At 40.9% G+C, this 17,443-nt stretch overlaps 2 protein-coding genes across 4 annotated transcripts; one reads left to right on the top strand and one right to left on the bottom strand.

Annotated features, from left to right (window-relative positions):
• Positions 1-528: 528 nt before the first annotated feature.
• Positions 529-7,256, bottom strand: LOC121644360 (UAP56-interacting factor-like). Its single transcript, XM_041992266.1, has 9 exons — positions 7,075-7,256; positions 6,789-6,929; positions 6,506-6,669; positions 4,073-4,221; positions 3,900-3,972; positions 3,754-3,809; positions 3,517-3,591; positions 3,315-3,441; positions 529-1,563 (listed from the first exon to the last, which is right to left on the bottom strand). Exons 1-9 carry the CDS (start codon positions 7,145-7,147, stop codon positions 1,462-1,464), a joined length of 960 nt encoding a protein of 319 aa, XP_041848200.1. The 5' UTR covers positions 7,148-7,256; the 3' UTR covers positions 529-1,461.
• An 84-nt stretch (positions 7,257-7,340) lies between these two features.
• Positions 7,341-16,711, top strand: LOC121644346 (CPD photolyase). 3 transcript variants are annotated; one of them, XM_041992243.1, is made up of 10 exons: positions 7,341-7,543; positions 7,734-8,089; positions 8,168-8,316; positions 10,336-10,518; positions 10,717-10,875; positions 11,107-11,305; positions 12,825-12,977; positions 13,174-13,295; positions 15,749-15,908; positions 16,007-16,711. In XM_041992243.1, the coding sequence occupies exons 1-10, from the start codon at positions 7,521-7,523 to the stop codon at positions 16,153-16,155; spliced, it is 1,653 nt and encodes a 550-aa protein (XP_041848177.1). In that variant the 5' UTR covers positions 7,341-7,520; the 3' UTR covers positions 16,156-16,711. The 3 variants fall into 3 exon arrangements, with proteins under 3 accessions (XP_041848177.1, XP_041848178.1, XP_041848176.1); XM_041992244.1 differs by having other exon boundaries at positions 7,673-8,089; XM_041992242.1 differs by having other exon boundaries at positions 7,341-7,608.
• The last annotated feature ends 732 nt before the right edge of the window (positions 16,712-17,443 follow it).

Genomic DNA, 17,443 nt, shown 5'->3' with positions numbered 1-17,443 from the left:
TCTCCTGATGCACATTTTTACAACTGGTTTGTAATTTAGGGAGGTATCCATTTTTTCCTTCTTGATGCAGAGGGAACGCCAGCAAGAATTTTCCCCTGAAGATGGCATCTACTCTCAGGCATCTGGAATTATGAGGTGACTAGAAAGCACTGTAAGTAATACCTTGAGAGGATCATAGAGGAAGATAGTACACATGTACACTACCGTTCAAAAGTTTGGGGTCACTTTGCCATGGGATTCAATAGGGAAGTGACCCCAAACTTTTGAACGGTAGTGTATATGATGAAGTATTTACCTGTAGTGCGGTTATTGCTGCACCTGAAGCCACTGGATCCACTCAAACATGAAAACAGGTTTACATCTAAAAGAGTTTTGGCCCATGACAGCCACCATCCATTCACAACTGTGCTTGGCATTTAAATAATTTCTATGCCCATCTTTACCACTAGATCTCAGTAATTCTTACACACTGTACCTTTAAGGGAAATCATTATACAGCCTTATTCATTTATGTTTTTTTTAATAAAAAAAAAAGAAGTCATCAGCATGGTGGTGTTTCATTAATGAGAAGTTTTCAGGAAATAGAGATTACCTGGACAGTCATGAACTACTCCACCACTGTAGCTCCACCACCTCTTCCGACCTCAATAAACCACCTCGTGCATGGGTGGAGGTTTATTGGATGCAGAAGTTGTGGCTTTCTAAGTAGATTTTTTTCTTTACTAAGGATAAACATTTTAATAAAATTTTGTATGGCAGATTTTTATGACCTCCCATTTCTTCATTTTGGGACCCAGTTTAGAGAATTTGCTTTTTTGGGTTTCCAAAGCTCTGGTTTCATGAAAAAGAATCAACACACCTGAAATGAACATTTACATGGCAATGCACGACCTCAACACCTACAAGGATGCAAGGTGTAACCAAACCCTCTCGATTTGTGAAGTAGCTCAGAGTTGAACACCAGACTGCAGTCAGTGAACAAGTGTGGTTTTATGTGTCAGTCAGTGGCCACAGGAAAAGATACGCACATACGAAACGTGTTCCGTGAGCTGCGTTGATGCTGTACAAGGAAAAATATTTAGAGAAATTTATTTGCAGAAATTACAAAACAGAGCTTTAAAAAAAAAAAAAAAAAAAATCCACATGATCCTTGCAAATGAATTGTTCTCTCTGAAAGACCTACTTTCAAAAAGTCTGTAGTGTTAACAGTTCCAAGTCCAAAAAAAGGGGAGGGAACTTTCCCAGCAGAGCAACCACAATACAAACAGCTGAGTACAATAACACAGACAATGAATGGGAGGCTTTTCCAAACAAACTCTTCCAAAACACCTGCACATTTGAGTTCTGTCCCATTTATCCCACAACTGAAGTATTTTCAGTGTCAGCACCGTCCCATCCATCATGGGGGGTTGCAGTTAAGAGTCTTTGTGTCTTAGTTTCACCCGCCTCTCTTCGCCACGGCTAACCCACGGTGACGAACCTGCTGCCTTTACTGGTCTGTGCTGTGGCCGCGCGCTGATCTTTCAGGATCCGAAATCGCTCGTTCAGAGTCATCGACGTTTGCTGCAGGAAGAGGAAAACAAGGATGACGCATTGGTAAAGTTGCTTTTAACCACATTTAAACTTCATCTCTTAAGCCCCAAAGGCCTTTTTGGGGTTTCCTGTCAAGAATGAGAAACCCAAAAGAATGGATCACAAACATTTGGTATCAATGAAAATAAAACTAACACATTTCATCAGAGATGGACACATGACTGCAGAGGCCACTTTGTAAAAGTAATGGAGGATGGAACACAGGAAACATTTTTTTTGCTTATTTTATTTATTCTTTGCATTTTGTAGTATATAACCCTTTTGAGAAATTGTTCCAGTAAATTTAAAAAAAGAAAAAAAACACAAGTCACGAGTGTAGAGTTCCTTTTGGGACACCTTTTTATCCTAAAGTAGCTAAAAAGTGGACAACAACAGGTGCGTCCGTACAAATTGCCAACGTCTGTATAAAGATGGAAATATAAGAAATACTTTCTGTAAGTCTGGAACTGCTTCTAACTCTTGCTTCAATTGGCCGTTTTTCATAATTAACCCATCCTATTAATCATGTGATCCAGTAGATTTACACTGATATCACCATGTTTACATCCATCTCACCAGTCGGTAAAGAGGAAAGTATTTGTAACACAGAATGACTGACACCTGTCTTTGTCCAATCAAATCCATGTAACAGAGCAGAAAATAGTGATTTTTTTACAGAAAACTGCTCTCAAAAAGACACTGGAAGATGAGTTTTCTTTTTAGTAAATGTGGCTTTATCCTGGTGGACAGAAGTTTTGGAGGCAAGACGGAATTTATGATGATTTTCCAAACGTGAAGCAGAATTTTGGCTTCTTTTGCTTCTGGTTCAGTTGATTTTGGTTGCAGGTAGGGTTGGGCGATTGAACGAATGTACTGACCATCGACGATAGGCTGAGCCATTCGACGATCGTTTATATAAGAGCGATATTAAGAGAGATATATATATGTATGTATGTACATGAGCCAACACGTTTAGTTAGCTACAACGCAGGCGCACGCTGTGGCTCGTGCAGCAGGTGTCGGGAGTTTTTTTTTTTTTTTTCCATCATCCAGCCTCTCTCCATACCTGGTGCTGCCTTCTTTCAGAAGTCTCGTGCACACGCGCACACACTAAAGGACCGTGCATAACCTCCCACCCCGCCTGTGACCTGCCTCCAATTGCAGCACCAATTTAGGCTACTCAAACTTAACAGAAAGAAAAAATGACAGAAGTAGGCTACTCGGAAATTAATTACGTTTATTTAATCAATAACCACAGTGGTGGGAATCAAAGACCAACTTCTTTATTTTCACCTATAACTGTAGCCTATTTATGGGGTCTTTACAGTGATTCAATTTTTCAAACTCGGCCAAGTGAAGTCCCTCCATTTTTGTCTTCTAAATTGCTTCAACAGGTGTTCAGCGCGCAAAAAAGTTCTGACGTCACGTCCGCGAATATATCGCCTATCGCCATTTGCTGGACTGGCGATAGGCGATTGAAAAAAATTTACATATCGCCCAACCCTGGTTGCAGGCTGATTAAACATTAAGTTTTGGAACCTGTGAGAAGTGCCCTTTCACCAGAGCGGCTATTTGTTGTCTTTACCGTGTTTGGTGGTGATAGAAATGGTTTTAATGAGCTTTTAGATGAGAGTCTGTACATTCAGTGGATACCACACATCCACATTTACACCCCAGACCAGACTTTACTCCCTGTGAAATCAGGTGTGTTGGTAAAAAAGGTTATGATAGCATTTCCTCACCGGTTTGCCGACGCTGTTGATGTCAAACTGCAGGGGGACTCCTTTTGGGATTTTCTTCTCCGCTGTTTCCACCTTAACAGGAGCGGGGCTGGTGGGTGGGGGGTGCAGAGTCCAGGCGGTGGGAGGCCTACGGACAAAAGCTGCTCTGAGTAAACACGCATCATCGTGTTATTTCATGATAACATCTAAAAGAAGTGCTTACTCAGGCTGAGTCCTGGCTGTGGGGTTGGCGATTGAAACAGTCAAGATTCCATTAGTAGTTGTTGATGAGCGCCATCTAGTGGACAAACAGAGGCAGTGTCTCATTATTACACTACAAACATGTTTTAACAGCAGACGATAGCTTTGTTTCCCCTCCAAATGATTCATGTCCTCAGTGGCACTTTCCCTTCCTCATACAGAAATAGTGAAGTAGAGAGAGGACTGTGAGAGGACTTACTGTCGAGTTTTGACCGGAGGAATGTGGGGGTTTGTTGTCTCCACCTGGGTTTGAACCTGCAAAGAACATAAAAATAATCACTGCGATGCAACGACTGCTGGATGAACAGCTGAGATTTGATTCAAACTGGCTTCAGGTTTGGGCACCTTGAGTCCCCTCCGGAAAAGAAACGTGGCCTGGCGTGCCTCCTTCTGGGTCTGCTGGACAGGCGGCAGAGATCTGCATCAACAGACAACACTGTCAATCAAAGTGGACTGTGTGACGTCCAATCAGCCACATCCTCAGTGACAGTGTGTTGTAAGCGTTCAGATGCTCTCACCGTCGTTGAAGCTGAAACGGTCGCCTGGCTGACGCTGTAGTCTGGCCTCTCTGCAGATCAGGCTGCCGGTAAAGCCGCCTCTGGACCTCCGGCCTCCTGTATGGAGCCTCGGAGCGCTGAATGAAGGGTCTGGTTCTCTGTCTTGGTTTCTAAATGAGGGAAATGAAGTGGTGATCTTCCATATATGTGGTACATTATCCAACGCTAACTGGACAGCTTTTATATACTTAACAGAGAAGATGTCTGATGATCAGTGGTTCTGTGTAAATAAAATAAGGAAACTTGGATCTGACATCAGCTTAAAGGAGCAGCATTCACATGATACTCCTCTGAATAATTCCCATCTGACATTAAAACTGGCACTAAGGCCAAAACCTGAAGGTATTAGGAGACTTTAATTTAATCTAAAAGCTACAATCCCTCCTTCACTGTAAATCAAACTGGGAGTTTAAAATAACTTCATTGCATGGCACAATATTAACAACTGTAGACAGCTGGAAAGATGAAGGATCTTCCAACTCTTTGCAGGTAAGAAAGAAGCCTTCCAACAGAAACCCAGTAATAAACAGGTTCGAAGTTACGGCGGTCAACAGTTACCACAGCAAAAGTTCAAAGATGCTCAATTGGATTAGTGCAGTGACCAAAACTGTGATGGTTTAAGATATTTGACTACTTTTTTTCTCGGCCCTGCGATGGACTGGCGACCTCTCTGGGTGTACCTGCCTCTTGCCTGCTAATTGCTGCGTTAGTTTCCACCCCCCGCGACCTTGAATCGGACTAAGTGGTATAGAAAAAGAATGACCAATGATTGCGTGCCAAGCCCATTTTCCACAGACAGAGAAGAAATGCAGTAGATCAGCTAAGAATAGAGCTTTTTCATTATCACGGGAATTTAACATTGTACTACTACAATAATAATAATAATAATAATAATGTCCAGCAAACACGTTTCCATGTGACATCTGACACCAGTGTCCATCTTATTCAATTCTACCAAACAACATGAAAGATGTTAATCTTAGTTTCAGACATTTTTCGTGCACCAAAGCATGTTTGCAGCTAAGATGCTGCAGCAAATATCCCCTGTTACTGCCTCTGGTGACAAGTTTACCTCAATATTAATTCCAGTAACTAGCCATTTGGTCCACGTCTGACCGTTTAAACCAAACTGTCTCCAGAGAACAGAGACAACTCCATGTTTCTGTGTCATAATGTTAAACTTCAACATCTGCTACAGCTTTACTTTCTGACTTTTCTCCAGCCACTTTTAGCTGCTGTGCTGCATGTTTAGTGGTGCAGCAGTTAAAAAGGCCCCCCCGAAACAGTCTCCTGCTGCACAACATTCCTAATATTGTTTAGGCGGTTTACACCGCTGTTTGTGGTTAAAATACCAGTCTGAAGATGGAAGGAAGCTGCTTTTTCATATGATGAAACTACTTTGGATATCTAGTTTCCTTAATATGACATTTATTTAAACCCTGGAAGCAAGCTGAGCTGTAGCTCCTTACACATGTGATTGTTTCTGAAGAGCAATCAGAAGTTTGATTTTTAGTTTTTGTATAGATAGAAAATCACTTTCTAAGGCTTCCTCTCAGTTGTAGCCATGACTGATGAAGTCGTGCAGGTTGATTTCACCAATGATGGTTGAATAAGGGTGTGTAGTGGGTGGGATGTAAGGCAGATAGGATGCTTACAGTAGATGTGCTCAGATCTTTAAAGCAGCAATTTACAACTTTATGCAATATGCAAGTATTACCAGAGATCTTGTGCACCATTTGCAAACCGAAGCTGCTGACCTTGTGCAAGTAACTGTATTAACAAATAATACAATAAATTTTGAAAAGATATTGTCTCTCAGCTGCTGCAGGTGAGAGGTGGCTCGTCTCCTCGACTTAAACATTTAATCCCATTTCTTAGATAATTTCTCTCTCCTACTGTTCATTTATTCATCAAGCAAACAAAAGTGATATTTCTAAAATATTTCAACAGAGACAACAGACCTAGTTAGACTGGATGTTAACATGAATAATTCTATTATACTTTCTATTTAAAAAAAATGGTTATACCTTTAAGTAGACTAAACTTAACATATCAAATTAAATGTTTCTTGATGAATAAATGAGCTGACAGCTTTAGTAAGGACTTTAAGTTCTGTATCTGGTTTCATAAATTTTGTTCTCCAATAAAAACTGTAAACAGATTTTCAGCAGTAAACCTGGTCAAATCAATCAAGTCTGATAGCAAAAGGAAGATATGAAGATTGAAAGTGACACAGCAAATGAAATTGACCTGCATGAGTTAAATTAAACTGCAATGATCCTGATAAACTGATACACAGACTGATTAACTGATAATGATCACTCCTAGACTCACTGGAAACTGAAATTTTGGAGACATTGGGGAAACCCTGGTATTCACCAGCTTGTCCTTTACCTGGCTGACAGCTCCTCTGTTGAGTGTACCAGCTCGTTTCAGCAGGACAGCCGGCCTCTTGGCTGCAATGCCTGTGATGACCCCTTGACCCCGTCGTCTACCCGTTAGAGGAGGAAGCCTCCTGTTTCTTAATATAGCCGCTCCTCCTCGGGGTACGCCACCTCCTAGTAAGGGTAATTTGACGTCATTATTTGTGTACACGGCGGCTTTAGTATTTAAACTTAACTTTAACTTACCAGGAAAAAGACACACAAAAAAGGTAAGGGGTGGGGTTTTCACAAACCTCTTTGGGCTGGCCCTGTAGTCCTCTGAGAAACTCCCGTTCCTTGGGTTAAACGGCCTTTCTTCTTGAATGGTCTGCGGTTCATGTTGGCTTGTCTCCGTTTTAACTGTTTTTCCTTTTTGTTCAACCGAATGATGTCATCTGCCAAAGTAATCACATGATTGATGATATACAAGGCACCTGAATTCTCCAGTGAGATATATTTATCTAGCTTACCTAGCTACATAAAGCGGTGGCTAATATTAGCTAACTTACTAACTCTGGTTTCAGCAAATAATAACCTTACCCAAGGACATATCAACTTTATCGGGAACCGCTGTCCCTTTCCCTCGACCGGCCGTGAAATCACCTTTGTTCATTTTTTTTAAACTGCAACAAACAATCCAAAAGGAACAGAAATGCCACTACAGTCGTTTGCAGACGTATTAGCTGCTCGCCCCTTTGAGGCTGCGCTACAGTGGATAAACCCAACCTCCTCCAAACGTCATCGACGTCGCGCATGCCCCGTAAAGAAAGTCGAAATGTTTTGTGGGAAGTGTAGTTGAATTACATCAAAAACACTGTGTTACCAAACATCAACGTGCTCATGTAACCAGTTGTGTTACGTGTGTCATTGACTGGGCGGCTACAGTTGCAGACATTTCGTTTGCGATTCTTAGTGAAGTTAAAATCTATTTCTTTTTCGTGTTCAAGTACAATCAAGGCGTCTAAACTTGAAGCTTTACCTCCTGCATGTTGATCTGTGTGCGGACGACGTACGTATTTGACAAATATTAGCTGTTTCAATGAAGATTTCCTTCATTCATGTCGGTTTTTTATGGTTTGTCTTCTTTCACATCTGATTTTAAAAAAAATTCTTTCGGTTTTTCCACATTCATTGGCAGTTTTCACCTTTGTTAGCTCGTGTTGCTGAAGAGTGTTAAAACTTTTCATTGTTTCCTGCAGCTCATCGTTTTTATCTGCATCGAGCCGATTGTTAGTTCTTTGGCCCGGCCAGACTCTCATTTTGTCGACCACCGCATTCATCGGAGAACCGATCATGTCTGGCAAAAAACGTAAAGCGACATCTTCCGCTGGAAGTCAGGAGCCCGATGCCAAGCAGCCGAAGGTGGCCTCAGAGAAGGAGGAGAAGCCGAAGAAAGCTGCAGGTTGGCTGCAGAGCCTCGTGAAGCAGCAGAGGGCTGACAAGAAGGAGATGAAGTTCAATAAAAAGCGCCAGCGTTATATAACCGACACCGAGAAGATCAAGCAGGGCTGTAAAGGGGTGCTTTACTGGATGTTAAGAGACCAGAGAGTCCAGGGTAAACCTTACACATCATTAAGATACCATTACGGAAATGCATTTGTTTGTTTCTACTGACTTGTGTGCTTTTCTATAGATAACTGGGCACTGATCCGTGCCCAGCAGCTGGCTGCAAAGGAGAATCTCCCTCTGCATGTGTGTTTCTGTTTGGTGGTCCCAAAATCAGAGCTGTCCACTCTGAGGCATTATGGCTTTATGCTGAAGGGTCTGGAAGAAATTGCAAAGGTACAAACTTGCTTATCTTTAAGTTGCACTTGATTTATTTAGTGAGACACATCACAGCACTGCACATGCTCAATCCTTACCCCACCCCCTCCATCTACCCTTAAGTTTTGCAGACAATACCTGTCAGGATTTTAAAAACTAAAGATTATTAAATGTCCATTTAGCCATTTTACAAAAAGATAAAGACCTGCAAGTGTACAAACAGCCGTCTACGTCTACACCCACATCATACTAAAAGTTTAGATGTTAGTTGAATATTTATTGTTCTGATAATCAGTCAGATATCTGTTCATCTGTGTAGATGTATTTCTGATTAATAAATATATTATGGAAAAGACGGATGTCTAATATACACATTAACTAATTAATTTAATACATCTTTAAGCAAAATAAGCAGTAAAAATATGAAAGCAAGCAATCATTTGCAGAAGTAGATCTATTAAATACAGGAACAATAAAAAGTAGCTGAAAATTTAGCTGGATCTGATGTCAGTCCCTCTCTGAAACCTCTGAGTAAACATTCCTGACAGAATATGTGGCAGAACTCTGGGACTTATGTTAACTCTTTAAAAGCTGCAGTAGAAAATGATCTGCCTGTACATACGCTTTATTTGTGTGCATATTTTGTCAATTTTTAGGAGTATCCTCAAGTGCTTCATATTGCCATGAGGGGCAATAATAACTTTTAAGTGTTGAAATTATTTCATAAATAAAAAAACACAAAATTGGATTTGTTTTCATCTAAATAAACACACAAAGCTTAGTGATAAAAATGTTTCTAAATGTACAAAAATTATTCTTTGCACAAGTTATTGCAACCATCTGTCTCTTTTAGTTTTTGAGATATATTCCTTTTTAGGAGCGGAGGACAAAGGTGTTTTGATTGATTTTAGCTGTAATACAAAACCCCTGAAATATTTACATAGGCATTTTTTTCATCTGTGTCATTTGATGGAGTATTTTTAAGTGTTTTATGGTCCCTAGAGTATGTACAATAGAAATAAAATGGTTATGGAGCATTGAAAAAGAAAAAAAAACTGAAAGAAGTAAAACAAATTCAGACATTTTTCCTTTTAATGAAACAGGGCTAAATGATCAGACAAAAACTTTGAACCATAACACTTATAAATGCAGAAAAATATTGAATAGTTAATAAGTTATTTGAACTCTATCCTTTTTTTTTGTTTTTGCAGCTATTTTTCATGTTCAGAGTGCATGTTTATTTGTGCAAGTACTATATGTATGTTAAGTTCCCTCAGCTGCTCCGCTCAGTATTTCCACTCCAGATGTGTTTTAAAACAAAAAGAAGCTTTGCTAAGACTTATCTAACCTAAACGAGTGTAAACTGAGCTAAAAAGTACTGATGTTGTTCTAAAAACAAGCAAGAAACTTTGCTAAGCCTGCTGAAGAACTGTGGTACAATCAGGTAACTAACTAAAACCACTGACTGAACCTACCATCTGAATGTGGAGCTGAAATGGAGACTCATCAGACCAGCAACGTTTCTCCATCTTCTATTGTCCAGTGTTGTTGAGTCTGTGTGAATTGTAGCCTCAGTTTCCTGTTCTTAGCTGACAGGAGGCAGCCGGCTCTTCTTCAGACTATTCTCTGTAAACCCTTGAGATGGTTGTGTGGGAAAATCCCAGTAAATCAGCAGTTTCTGAAATACTTGGCCCAACAACCATGCCACATTTAAAGTCACCTTTCTTCCTCATTCTGATGCTCAGTTTGAACTTCTAGTCATCTTCACCATGTCTGCATGACTAAATGTGTTGAGTTCCAGCCCTATGATTGGCTAGTTAGATGTTTGTGTTAACAAGCAGTTGAAAAGGTGGAGCTGATAAATTGGCCGGTGAGTTCATGTTTGATAATGACTCTCTGAGGTTTCTAAGGCCAAAGCCTGGAACTTCAGTTTAACTGGTTTAATAGATAAATGAAGCTGCGTGTCATCTGCATATCTCAAGCATGTTTTCTGATGTTATTACCATCTCATCTTGTTCTTCTCTCCCCACCAAACAGGAATGCAAACATTTAAACATCCAGTTCCACTTGCTGCATGGTGCAGCAGGCGACGTCCTCCCCGGCTTCGTGTCCGATCGTGGCTTCGGGGCCGTGGTGACAGACTTCTCCCCCCTCCGAGAACCTCTGCAGTGGTTAAAAGACATAGAAAAGAGCCTTCCAAAAGATGTTCCCCTCATACAGGTGTGAAAACTCATTATTAGGGATGTCATTCGTGGAGAGGATTTTCAACATCTTGTTATTTTTTCACACTTCTGCCTTTCCTGCTTTAGTTTCTGCTCTCATCATTAAGCAATAAGGATGAAAACCCGTGTAACCCACCTCAGTCTCCTGCAGTTCTATTATCAGTATTGCTCCATAACTTCTTTTCCTCACAAACAGGTTGATGCCCACAACATCGTTCCCTGCTGGGTGGCATCCCCTAAACAGGAGTATTCTGCCAGGACCATCAGAGGGAAAATCACCAACGCCTTGTCAGAGTTCCTGACTGATTTTCCTCCTGTGGAGAAGCACCCTCACACAGCAGCAAGCTCAGCTAAAGTGAGTTTAGTAATAATGAAACAGAAAGCACCACTGAGCTTTAGTTCAAGGATTTTATCATCCGTTATTTCTAAGTGAATTAAACTAATAGGTTTTTTCTGCTTGTCAAAAAGTTGAAATGTTATTAAAGCTGCAGGGTGGGTGCTGTTATTGTAGCCTCAGATCTTCCTTTCTGAAGCTGTGGCCGCTTTGCTGAGCCTTCCTCTGCTCTGTCTCCTCCTCGCCTCTCAGCCGGTGGACTGGGACAAAACCCTGGCTTCCCTGCAGGTTGACAAAGCGGTCGGAGAGCCGCAGTGGGCCAAGCCGGGAGCGGAAGCCGGGATGAACATGCTGGAGTCTTTCATCGATGTTCGTCTTAAACTGTTCAGCACCCAACGCAACAACCCCAACGTGGCGGCACTCAGCCAGCTGTCACCGTGGCTCCGCTTCGGTCAGTACGGTCGCGTCCACTCGGCTCAGCCCTCTGCAGATCTATCTCATTTTAGCTAACTGTTAATTCAACCCAAGCCGTCTAGATTTGGACATGGTGACATCTGAATTATTATTTGATGGAAAGAACTGCTTTGGTTCTTGTTCTTGAACCTTCTTAACATTTCTACAGATAATTCGTTTTGGATCATGAGTGTTGGCTTGTAGTGAGAAATCAGGACATTGTGATATGTGTAAATTACAAGTTTGATTAGATTTAATTCTGGATCCGGTGATGAATATGAGACATCACATCCTGATTTAACCTCACAAGGCCTGTTTGTTCTGCCTCTTGTCTGAAATGACTGACCCAAAATAAAAGAAGTATATCTTCACAAGGCCTGAATGTAAAATCTAGGTCTGGAACAAAATCAAAGGTCAAAGACAGAAAAATTTCTATCTATTTATTTTACTAAATTAACTATTGTGTTTTTATTCTATTAAAATGAGCCGTTTATTGAGAATCCTCCGAGCTTTAAAACTGCAGAACCGGTTATTTTGATAGGGGTGCTAGAGCACTGTTTGGGATAAATAATGCAATAAAAGGAGACAGTACACATGTTAAAATAGTTTCCTGTAGTGCAGTCATCACTGCACCTGAGGCCACTCACAGATGAAAACATGTTAATGTCTGGAAGAATTTTGGATGGGACCATCCATTCACAGCTGTGCTTGGTATTTGGAGTTATTTCTATGCCCGTCTTTACCACTAGATGTCAGTAATTCTTACACACTGTACCGTTTAAATCAGGGATCCCCATCTCCGGTGCTTAAGGCCCACTGTCCTTCAGAATCAATGTTTCCCAGCTTCAACACACCTGACTCAAATGAATGGCTCATTAGCAGACTTCTTGTGCAGAGCTTGTCAAAGATCCATTTAATTTGAGTCAGGTGTGTGTCAGCAGGGAGACATCTAACATGGCTGGGAAGGTTGGGAATCACTGACTCAAATGACTGTTGAAAAATAAAATAATTGTTACCCATTGATAGTCACAACTGCTGCTGGAGTAATTAAGCTGTAAATGTTTGAACCAGAGGGATATGCTCGAGAAGAAGCTAAATTTCATAAAATCAGAAATGGAGCGAAGCACTTGGAGGAAAAATGCATAAAAAAATTAACTTAGTGGTCGACTGACATGCCGGATTCTACTCGTGCTCTATGCTGGATAAATGGCTGGAACAGCAACAGACTTTATAATTAGTTTGGTGGTTGAATCCAGCTGTTTTGGTGGTTGAATCCAGCTGTTTTGGTGGTTGAATCCAGCTGTTTTGGCAGCTGTTTGAGAAATGAAGACCCCACATATTTTTGTCCTCCAGAATTTTTGATGGGACTCAAGTAAATGAAACTTCATAGTGTAGCACCATTGAGTAAGATAGAATCTGATTTGATGCCATTAATTAAAGTGTTAAGCACTTTGATTTGACTTTCCTTTAACCAATAGAGAAGTTTCAATAATAATTTGTCTCCTCGCTCCGACCAGGCCATGTCTCAGCCCAGCGTGTGGCGCTGCAAGTTCAGCGTTGTGGGAAGAGCGCAAGTCAATCCATCCCCCCCTTCATCGAGGAGCTGGTGGTGCGGAGGGAGCTGACAGACAACTTCTGCTTCTACAACAAGAACTACGACAGGGTGGAGGGTCAGTGGGAGTCTCATTAAGACCGAATCCTGTTCATTGCGATAATTGTTCCCTCCCTGAGATCATTCACATGAGTCACTTCCTCACAAGTTGAATTCATTTCAGTCCATCCACTCTAAAGGAACCTGACAGTAATCATGCTTCAGAAGTTGTTTTTTTACTTTCTCCGACATGTTATGTGTGTTTGGGGTTTCAGGCGCTTATGAGTGGGCTCAGAAGACTCTGAAAGATCATGCCAAAGACAAGAGAGAGCATCTCTACACACGAGAGCAACTTGAGAAAGCAAAGACTCATGACAAGCTATGGAACGCAGCTCAGGTACAGCTCTGAGATGCAAACACAGCAATTAATCTGAAGAAGTTCTTTACAGAGCGTAATTACCCAAAACCAAGCGGCAGCTTTCAGCTCCTCTCAGTTTCTGTAACTATTGAAGAAATTAGCTCCTCCATCCTCTGTGGAAAAGACTTTCTGCAGCCAAACACTCATGTGACTGCAATAACTCTTTTTTTTTTTTTATTGTTGGAAATGCACAGCATATAGAACCTAGGTACTCCACCATTTCCACTTTTTTTGTACTTTAACCAGAAACAAAGACAGAAAATTTTCAACCTTTCCTTCCCATCGTACCTCCAAAGTAACCAAGTAAATAAAGAGATTAAAAATAATATTAATTGATTAATTTTGAAAAAAGGAATAAATTAAGGAATAAAAGAAGAAAAACACATAGTACATAAATAGATATACAGGGCTTAAAGTATTTTAAGAAGCAAACTATTTGCGGCAAGAAATAAAAGGAGAGACAGTTTAATAACTTGATGTGTGTGCTGATGTGGACTATTGTCACCTTGAGTTCATCTACCAATGGTATGAGAGGAGCGCTGCTTTGCTTACAAACCCATTACTAACCAATCAGAAGTTTGGCGGGGTGGTGTGGTTGAGATCCAGCTGCAGTTTAGATCTACACTATCGGCCCTTTAGATGTGATGGAGCAGAGACGTTGGTGAAACTTTGGCTGTAAACTTCGGTACCTCAGCTTTGTTGGTGGGGTGGAGGGTAAGCTTGGGAAGCCTGGTTATTACCTGATATTTATACCACATATTGTCGGACACATGCTCTCTGTCTGTCTGCTGGTGGGATTGTGCGCTTACCTGCGCGAGTGCGCTCTCCTGTCTGCACATAGGAGCAGAGGAGAATGGAACCTTTTCGTAATCTATGCATATCTCACTCGCGCATGCTTCTGCTAAGCTGTTAGTTGGAAAATGTGGGTCTGTCTTTACCGAGGAAATTTGAGTGATTTCGGACAGTTCTTGTGTATATGACTGTTCAAAAGGTTTGGCAAGAAGGGAATTTGATTTTACCAATTCACTGTGAAGAAACATCAGCGAACAGCCTGGATTTGTGCGATCGGCCAGGCAAAATGGCCCAGGAACTGCTTATGCAGTGCTGACTTAGGGTGGATTTATACTCGCGCTTTGTCTGCGTAACTGCCATAGGCTCGGCGTAGCTCCACAGAGGCTTGACATGCACCTCTTTCACCCCTGCTACGCAGACGGTTACGCGGAGGTACTCCCTTGTGATTGGTCAGTTTGGGATTACGTGTTGCCGGATATCTGGATATTCTCGCTGAATTTGTGTGGTAACCACCGTTTTTAAAACAACCAGTGGATCACGTTGATGAGAGGCTGATCGAATTATTTCATTGTTTTCTTCCACAAGCTAATACACTGAACCATACTGGACGCCACTAAAGGGTGGGTACTAAAAGGGTGATTCCACTGCTTTTTGGGGACCCAGACCACAGTAGACCAGGTCCTGCTGAAAAACTACCAGTTAGGACAGGGGTGCCCAGCTCCAGTCCTCAAGGGCCTCAATCCTGAAGGTTCTTGATGTGTCCCTGCTCCAAAACCACCTGACTCAAATTGACGAGTCATTGTGCAAAACGTAATAGGCTGCTGGAGTCAGGTGTGTTGAAGCAGGAAACATTGGAAAATCTGCAGGACAGCGGCCTTAGAGGACCGACTTTGGGCACCCCTGAGTTAGGATGTTCAAATCTAGACTGAATTATTCCACAGAGCACAAAGATTCATTAACACACAATTCAGTTTATAATAGCGAAACATTTTATTCTATTTGTGAAAATGAAAAAAGGGGTCGTTTTATGGGGAAGATTTGGCATACAGAGCACATTAGACCAGGTCCTGCTGGAAAACAGCAATACTTGGGATGCTCATATCATGACAGAATAATTCTACAGAGCTGGTAGATTAATTTAAATGCAGTGTTTGATATTTGAAACCTTTATTCTATTTATGAAAACACATACAAAGCCCATTTATTTATGTGTTGTTTGCTTCTAGACTAAAAAAAGAAAAATACTAATGCAGTCAAATCTGTTTTAATTTCTAATCTGTGACACATCTAAGACTAACTGCTACCAGATACTCACCCCCTACTATTCATTATGTGAAAAATAATTTCTTTCTTTGTACATATTTGTTTTTTCAGTGGATAATACATAAATATAATTACTGAACAATCCCCAAAATTTGGCCAATTTGAGCGGGTCTAAAGTTTAAATGAGCAATTAATGATTACATTTCTTTTTTTTGGGGGGGGGGGGGGTTGCCACCAAGCTCACTAGAGTGAATAAATTTGAGAAAGTCAGGAGGCTTTAACTGTATGGTTGACTTTTCCTAAATCCTGACCAGGGAAATTGTGCCCCCCTCATTCCAAGTGTTTTACTCACCTTTCCATTTCATGTTTTCCATCAGTACCAGATGGTCAGTGAGGGGAAGATGCACGGTTTTCTGAGGATGTACTGGGCCAAGAAGATCCTGGAGTGGACGACCTCACCAGAGGAGGCGCTGTCCATTGCGCTGTACCTCAACGATCGCTATGAGCTAGACGGTCAGGACCCGAATGGCTTTGTGGGTAAGGAAATGGAACTAAATTCTACATATTTATATCTCATTGACTCTTTGTGTACCCTGATGATTGATGCCCTCTATGCTGTGTTTTTGGTCCTGCAGGCTGTATGTGGTCCATCTGCGGCATACATGACCAGGGCTGGGCAGAGAGACCTGTTTTTGGAAAAATCCGCTACATGAACTACAAAGGCTGCCTTCGAAAGTTTAATGTAGCCGAGTTTGAGAGAAAGTACTGTCCCAAAAAGGCTTGAAATGTTATCAATACCTTCATCTCCCACACCTCTGCCTCAGGGAGCATTTTTACAGCCTTTTTTAGCTGTGGATGTTTTCTCTTTGTTCGGTTCTGCATGTTCTGTATAAAACGCAGAAGATTACAGTTTGGGTTGTTGCAGGTAATGAAGAGTCTCCATATTTATCAGAACTTGAAGCCGTTTGTAGTAAACAGTAACTTAAAGTTATAGATGGTGCTCGTTGAAACTAAATTCATATGATTTTTTTTATTTACTTTGTTTCAATGTTGCCTTTTAAATTCCTTTTTATATTATTAGTTTTGTCTTAAATAAAACTGTTATGGTAGAACTTTCAGTCTTTTTTTGTAGCCTGGTTTTCTATATTCTTGATAAGCAAATTCATATGAGATGTAATTTGTTGTTTGATGTTACAACTTTGTGTGTGATACATTTTTCTTGCTGTAAGATCTAAACCAAGACATGCATTACTGTACAACAATATTCAGATTATGACCCACGGTGACTCTGTATTGTCTTTATTTTCAGCTCTGATCAAGTAAAGCAAAATTTTGGTTCAGTTTCCACCCCTAATTAGATCATCATTTTTATTTTATTTTTGTTTTGTTGTTTTTTTTTTTTTTAACTCAGAAATAAATGAAAAATGTTTAAATGTTCCTTCATACAATCCCCATTCTAAAAAGTTGGGACTGTGTAAAAACAGGTGATTTACAAATCTGATATTTTATTCCAAGAGTCTCTCTAATGTAAAGATGGACAGAGGTTCATCAATCAGAGACAAACTGGGTCTAAAAGTTGTAGAACAGTTTCAGAAAAATGTTCCTCAACTTTAAATTGTGAAGACTTTGAAGGCCAAAGGTTAAAACTGGATGTTCAATTCAGCTTCATTTGTGTGGCACCACTTCACAACGTCGTCTCCGGGCACTTTACAGACAAATCAGTTCAAGCCAATTCACAATAAATAATAACCCAGTTAGGAAAAACCAATAAATTGCATCAAATCTTCACTTCGATCCAATCCGCCATCCTGAGCGTGCAAGAGGCGACAGTGAAAAGGAAAAACCTCTGGCTCAGGGAGGGCAGCCATCTGTCCGACCTGTTGGGGTGGAGAGGACAGCAAAGAGAGGCCAACAGACAAGTGTCCTATGTCGCACTGAAGATGAGGAGCAGAGATGAAAAGGAAATTCTCAGTGCATTGTGGGACATCCCTCAGAAGTCGAAAGGCCCATTTATGCTGCCTTACGAATGTAAATAGTGACATCTGTTTCAAACGCCATTTGTCACCATCCTC

Source organism: Melanotaenia boesemani, chromosome 8 (genome assembly GCF_017639745.1).
Source record: "Melanotaenia boesemani isolate fMelBoe1 chromosome 8, fMelBoe1.pri, whole genome shotgun sequence".
Lineage (NCBI taxonomy): Eukaryota > Metazoa > Chordata > Actinopteri > Atheriniformes > Melanotaeniidae > Melanotaenia > Melanotaenia boesemani.
Note: the sequence above shows the minus strand (reverse complement) of the source record. Positions and strands in the feature narration are given on the sequence as shown.

What these genes read in the sequence shown, in the direction of transcription:
- LOC121644360 (XM_041992266.1), bottom strand. Translation starts at nt 7,147, where the DNA reads ATGAACAAAGGTGATTTCACGGCCGGTCGAGGGAAAGGGACAGCGGTT. An exon ending in ACAGAGGAGCTGTCAGCCAG is followed by an intron (nt 4,222 to 6,505) that starts GTAAAGGACAAG and finishes TCCCTCATTTAG; the next exon opens with AAACCAAGACAGAGAACCAG. An exon ending in CCGTTTCAGCTTCAACGACG is followed by an intron (nt 3,973 to 4,072) that starts GTGAGAGCATCT and finishes CTGTTGATGCAG; the next exon opens with ATCTCTGCCGCCTGTCCAGC.
- LOC121644346 (XM_041992242.1), top strand. Translation starts at nt 7,574, where the DNA reads ATGAAGATTTCCTTCATTCATGTCGGTTTTTTATG. An exon ending in AAGATGTTCCCCTCATACAG is followed by an intron (nt 10,519 to 10,716) that starts GTGTGAAAACTC and finishes CCTCACAAACAG; the next exon opens with GTTGATGCCCACAACATCGT. An exon ending in GTCACCGTGGCTCCGCTTCG is followed by an intron (nt 11,306 to 12,824) that starts GTCAGTACGGTC and finishes CGCTCCGACCAG; the next exon opens with GCCATGTCTCAGCCCAGCGT.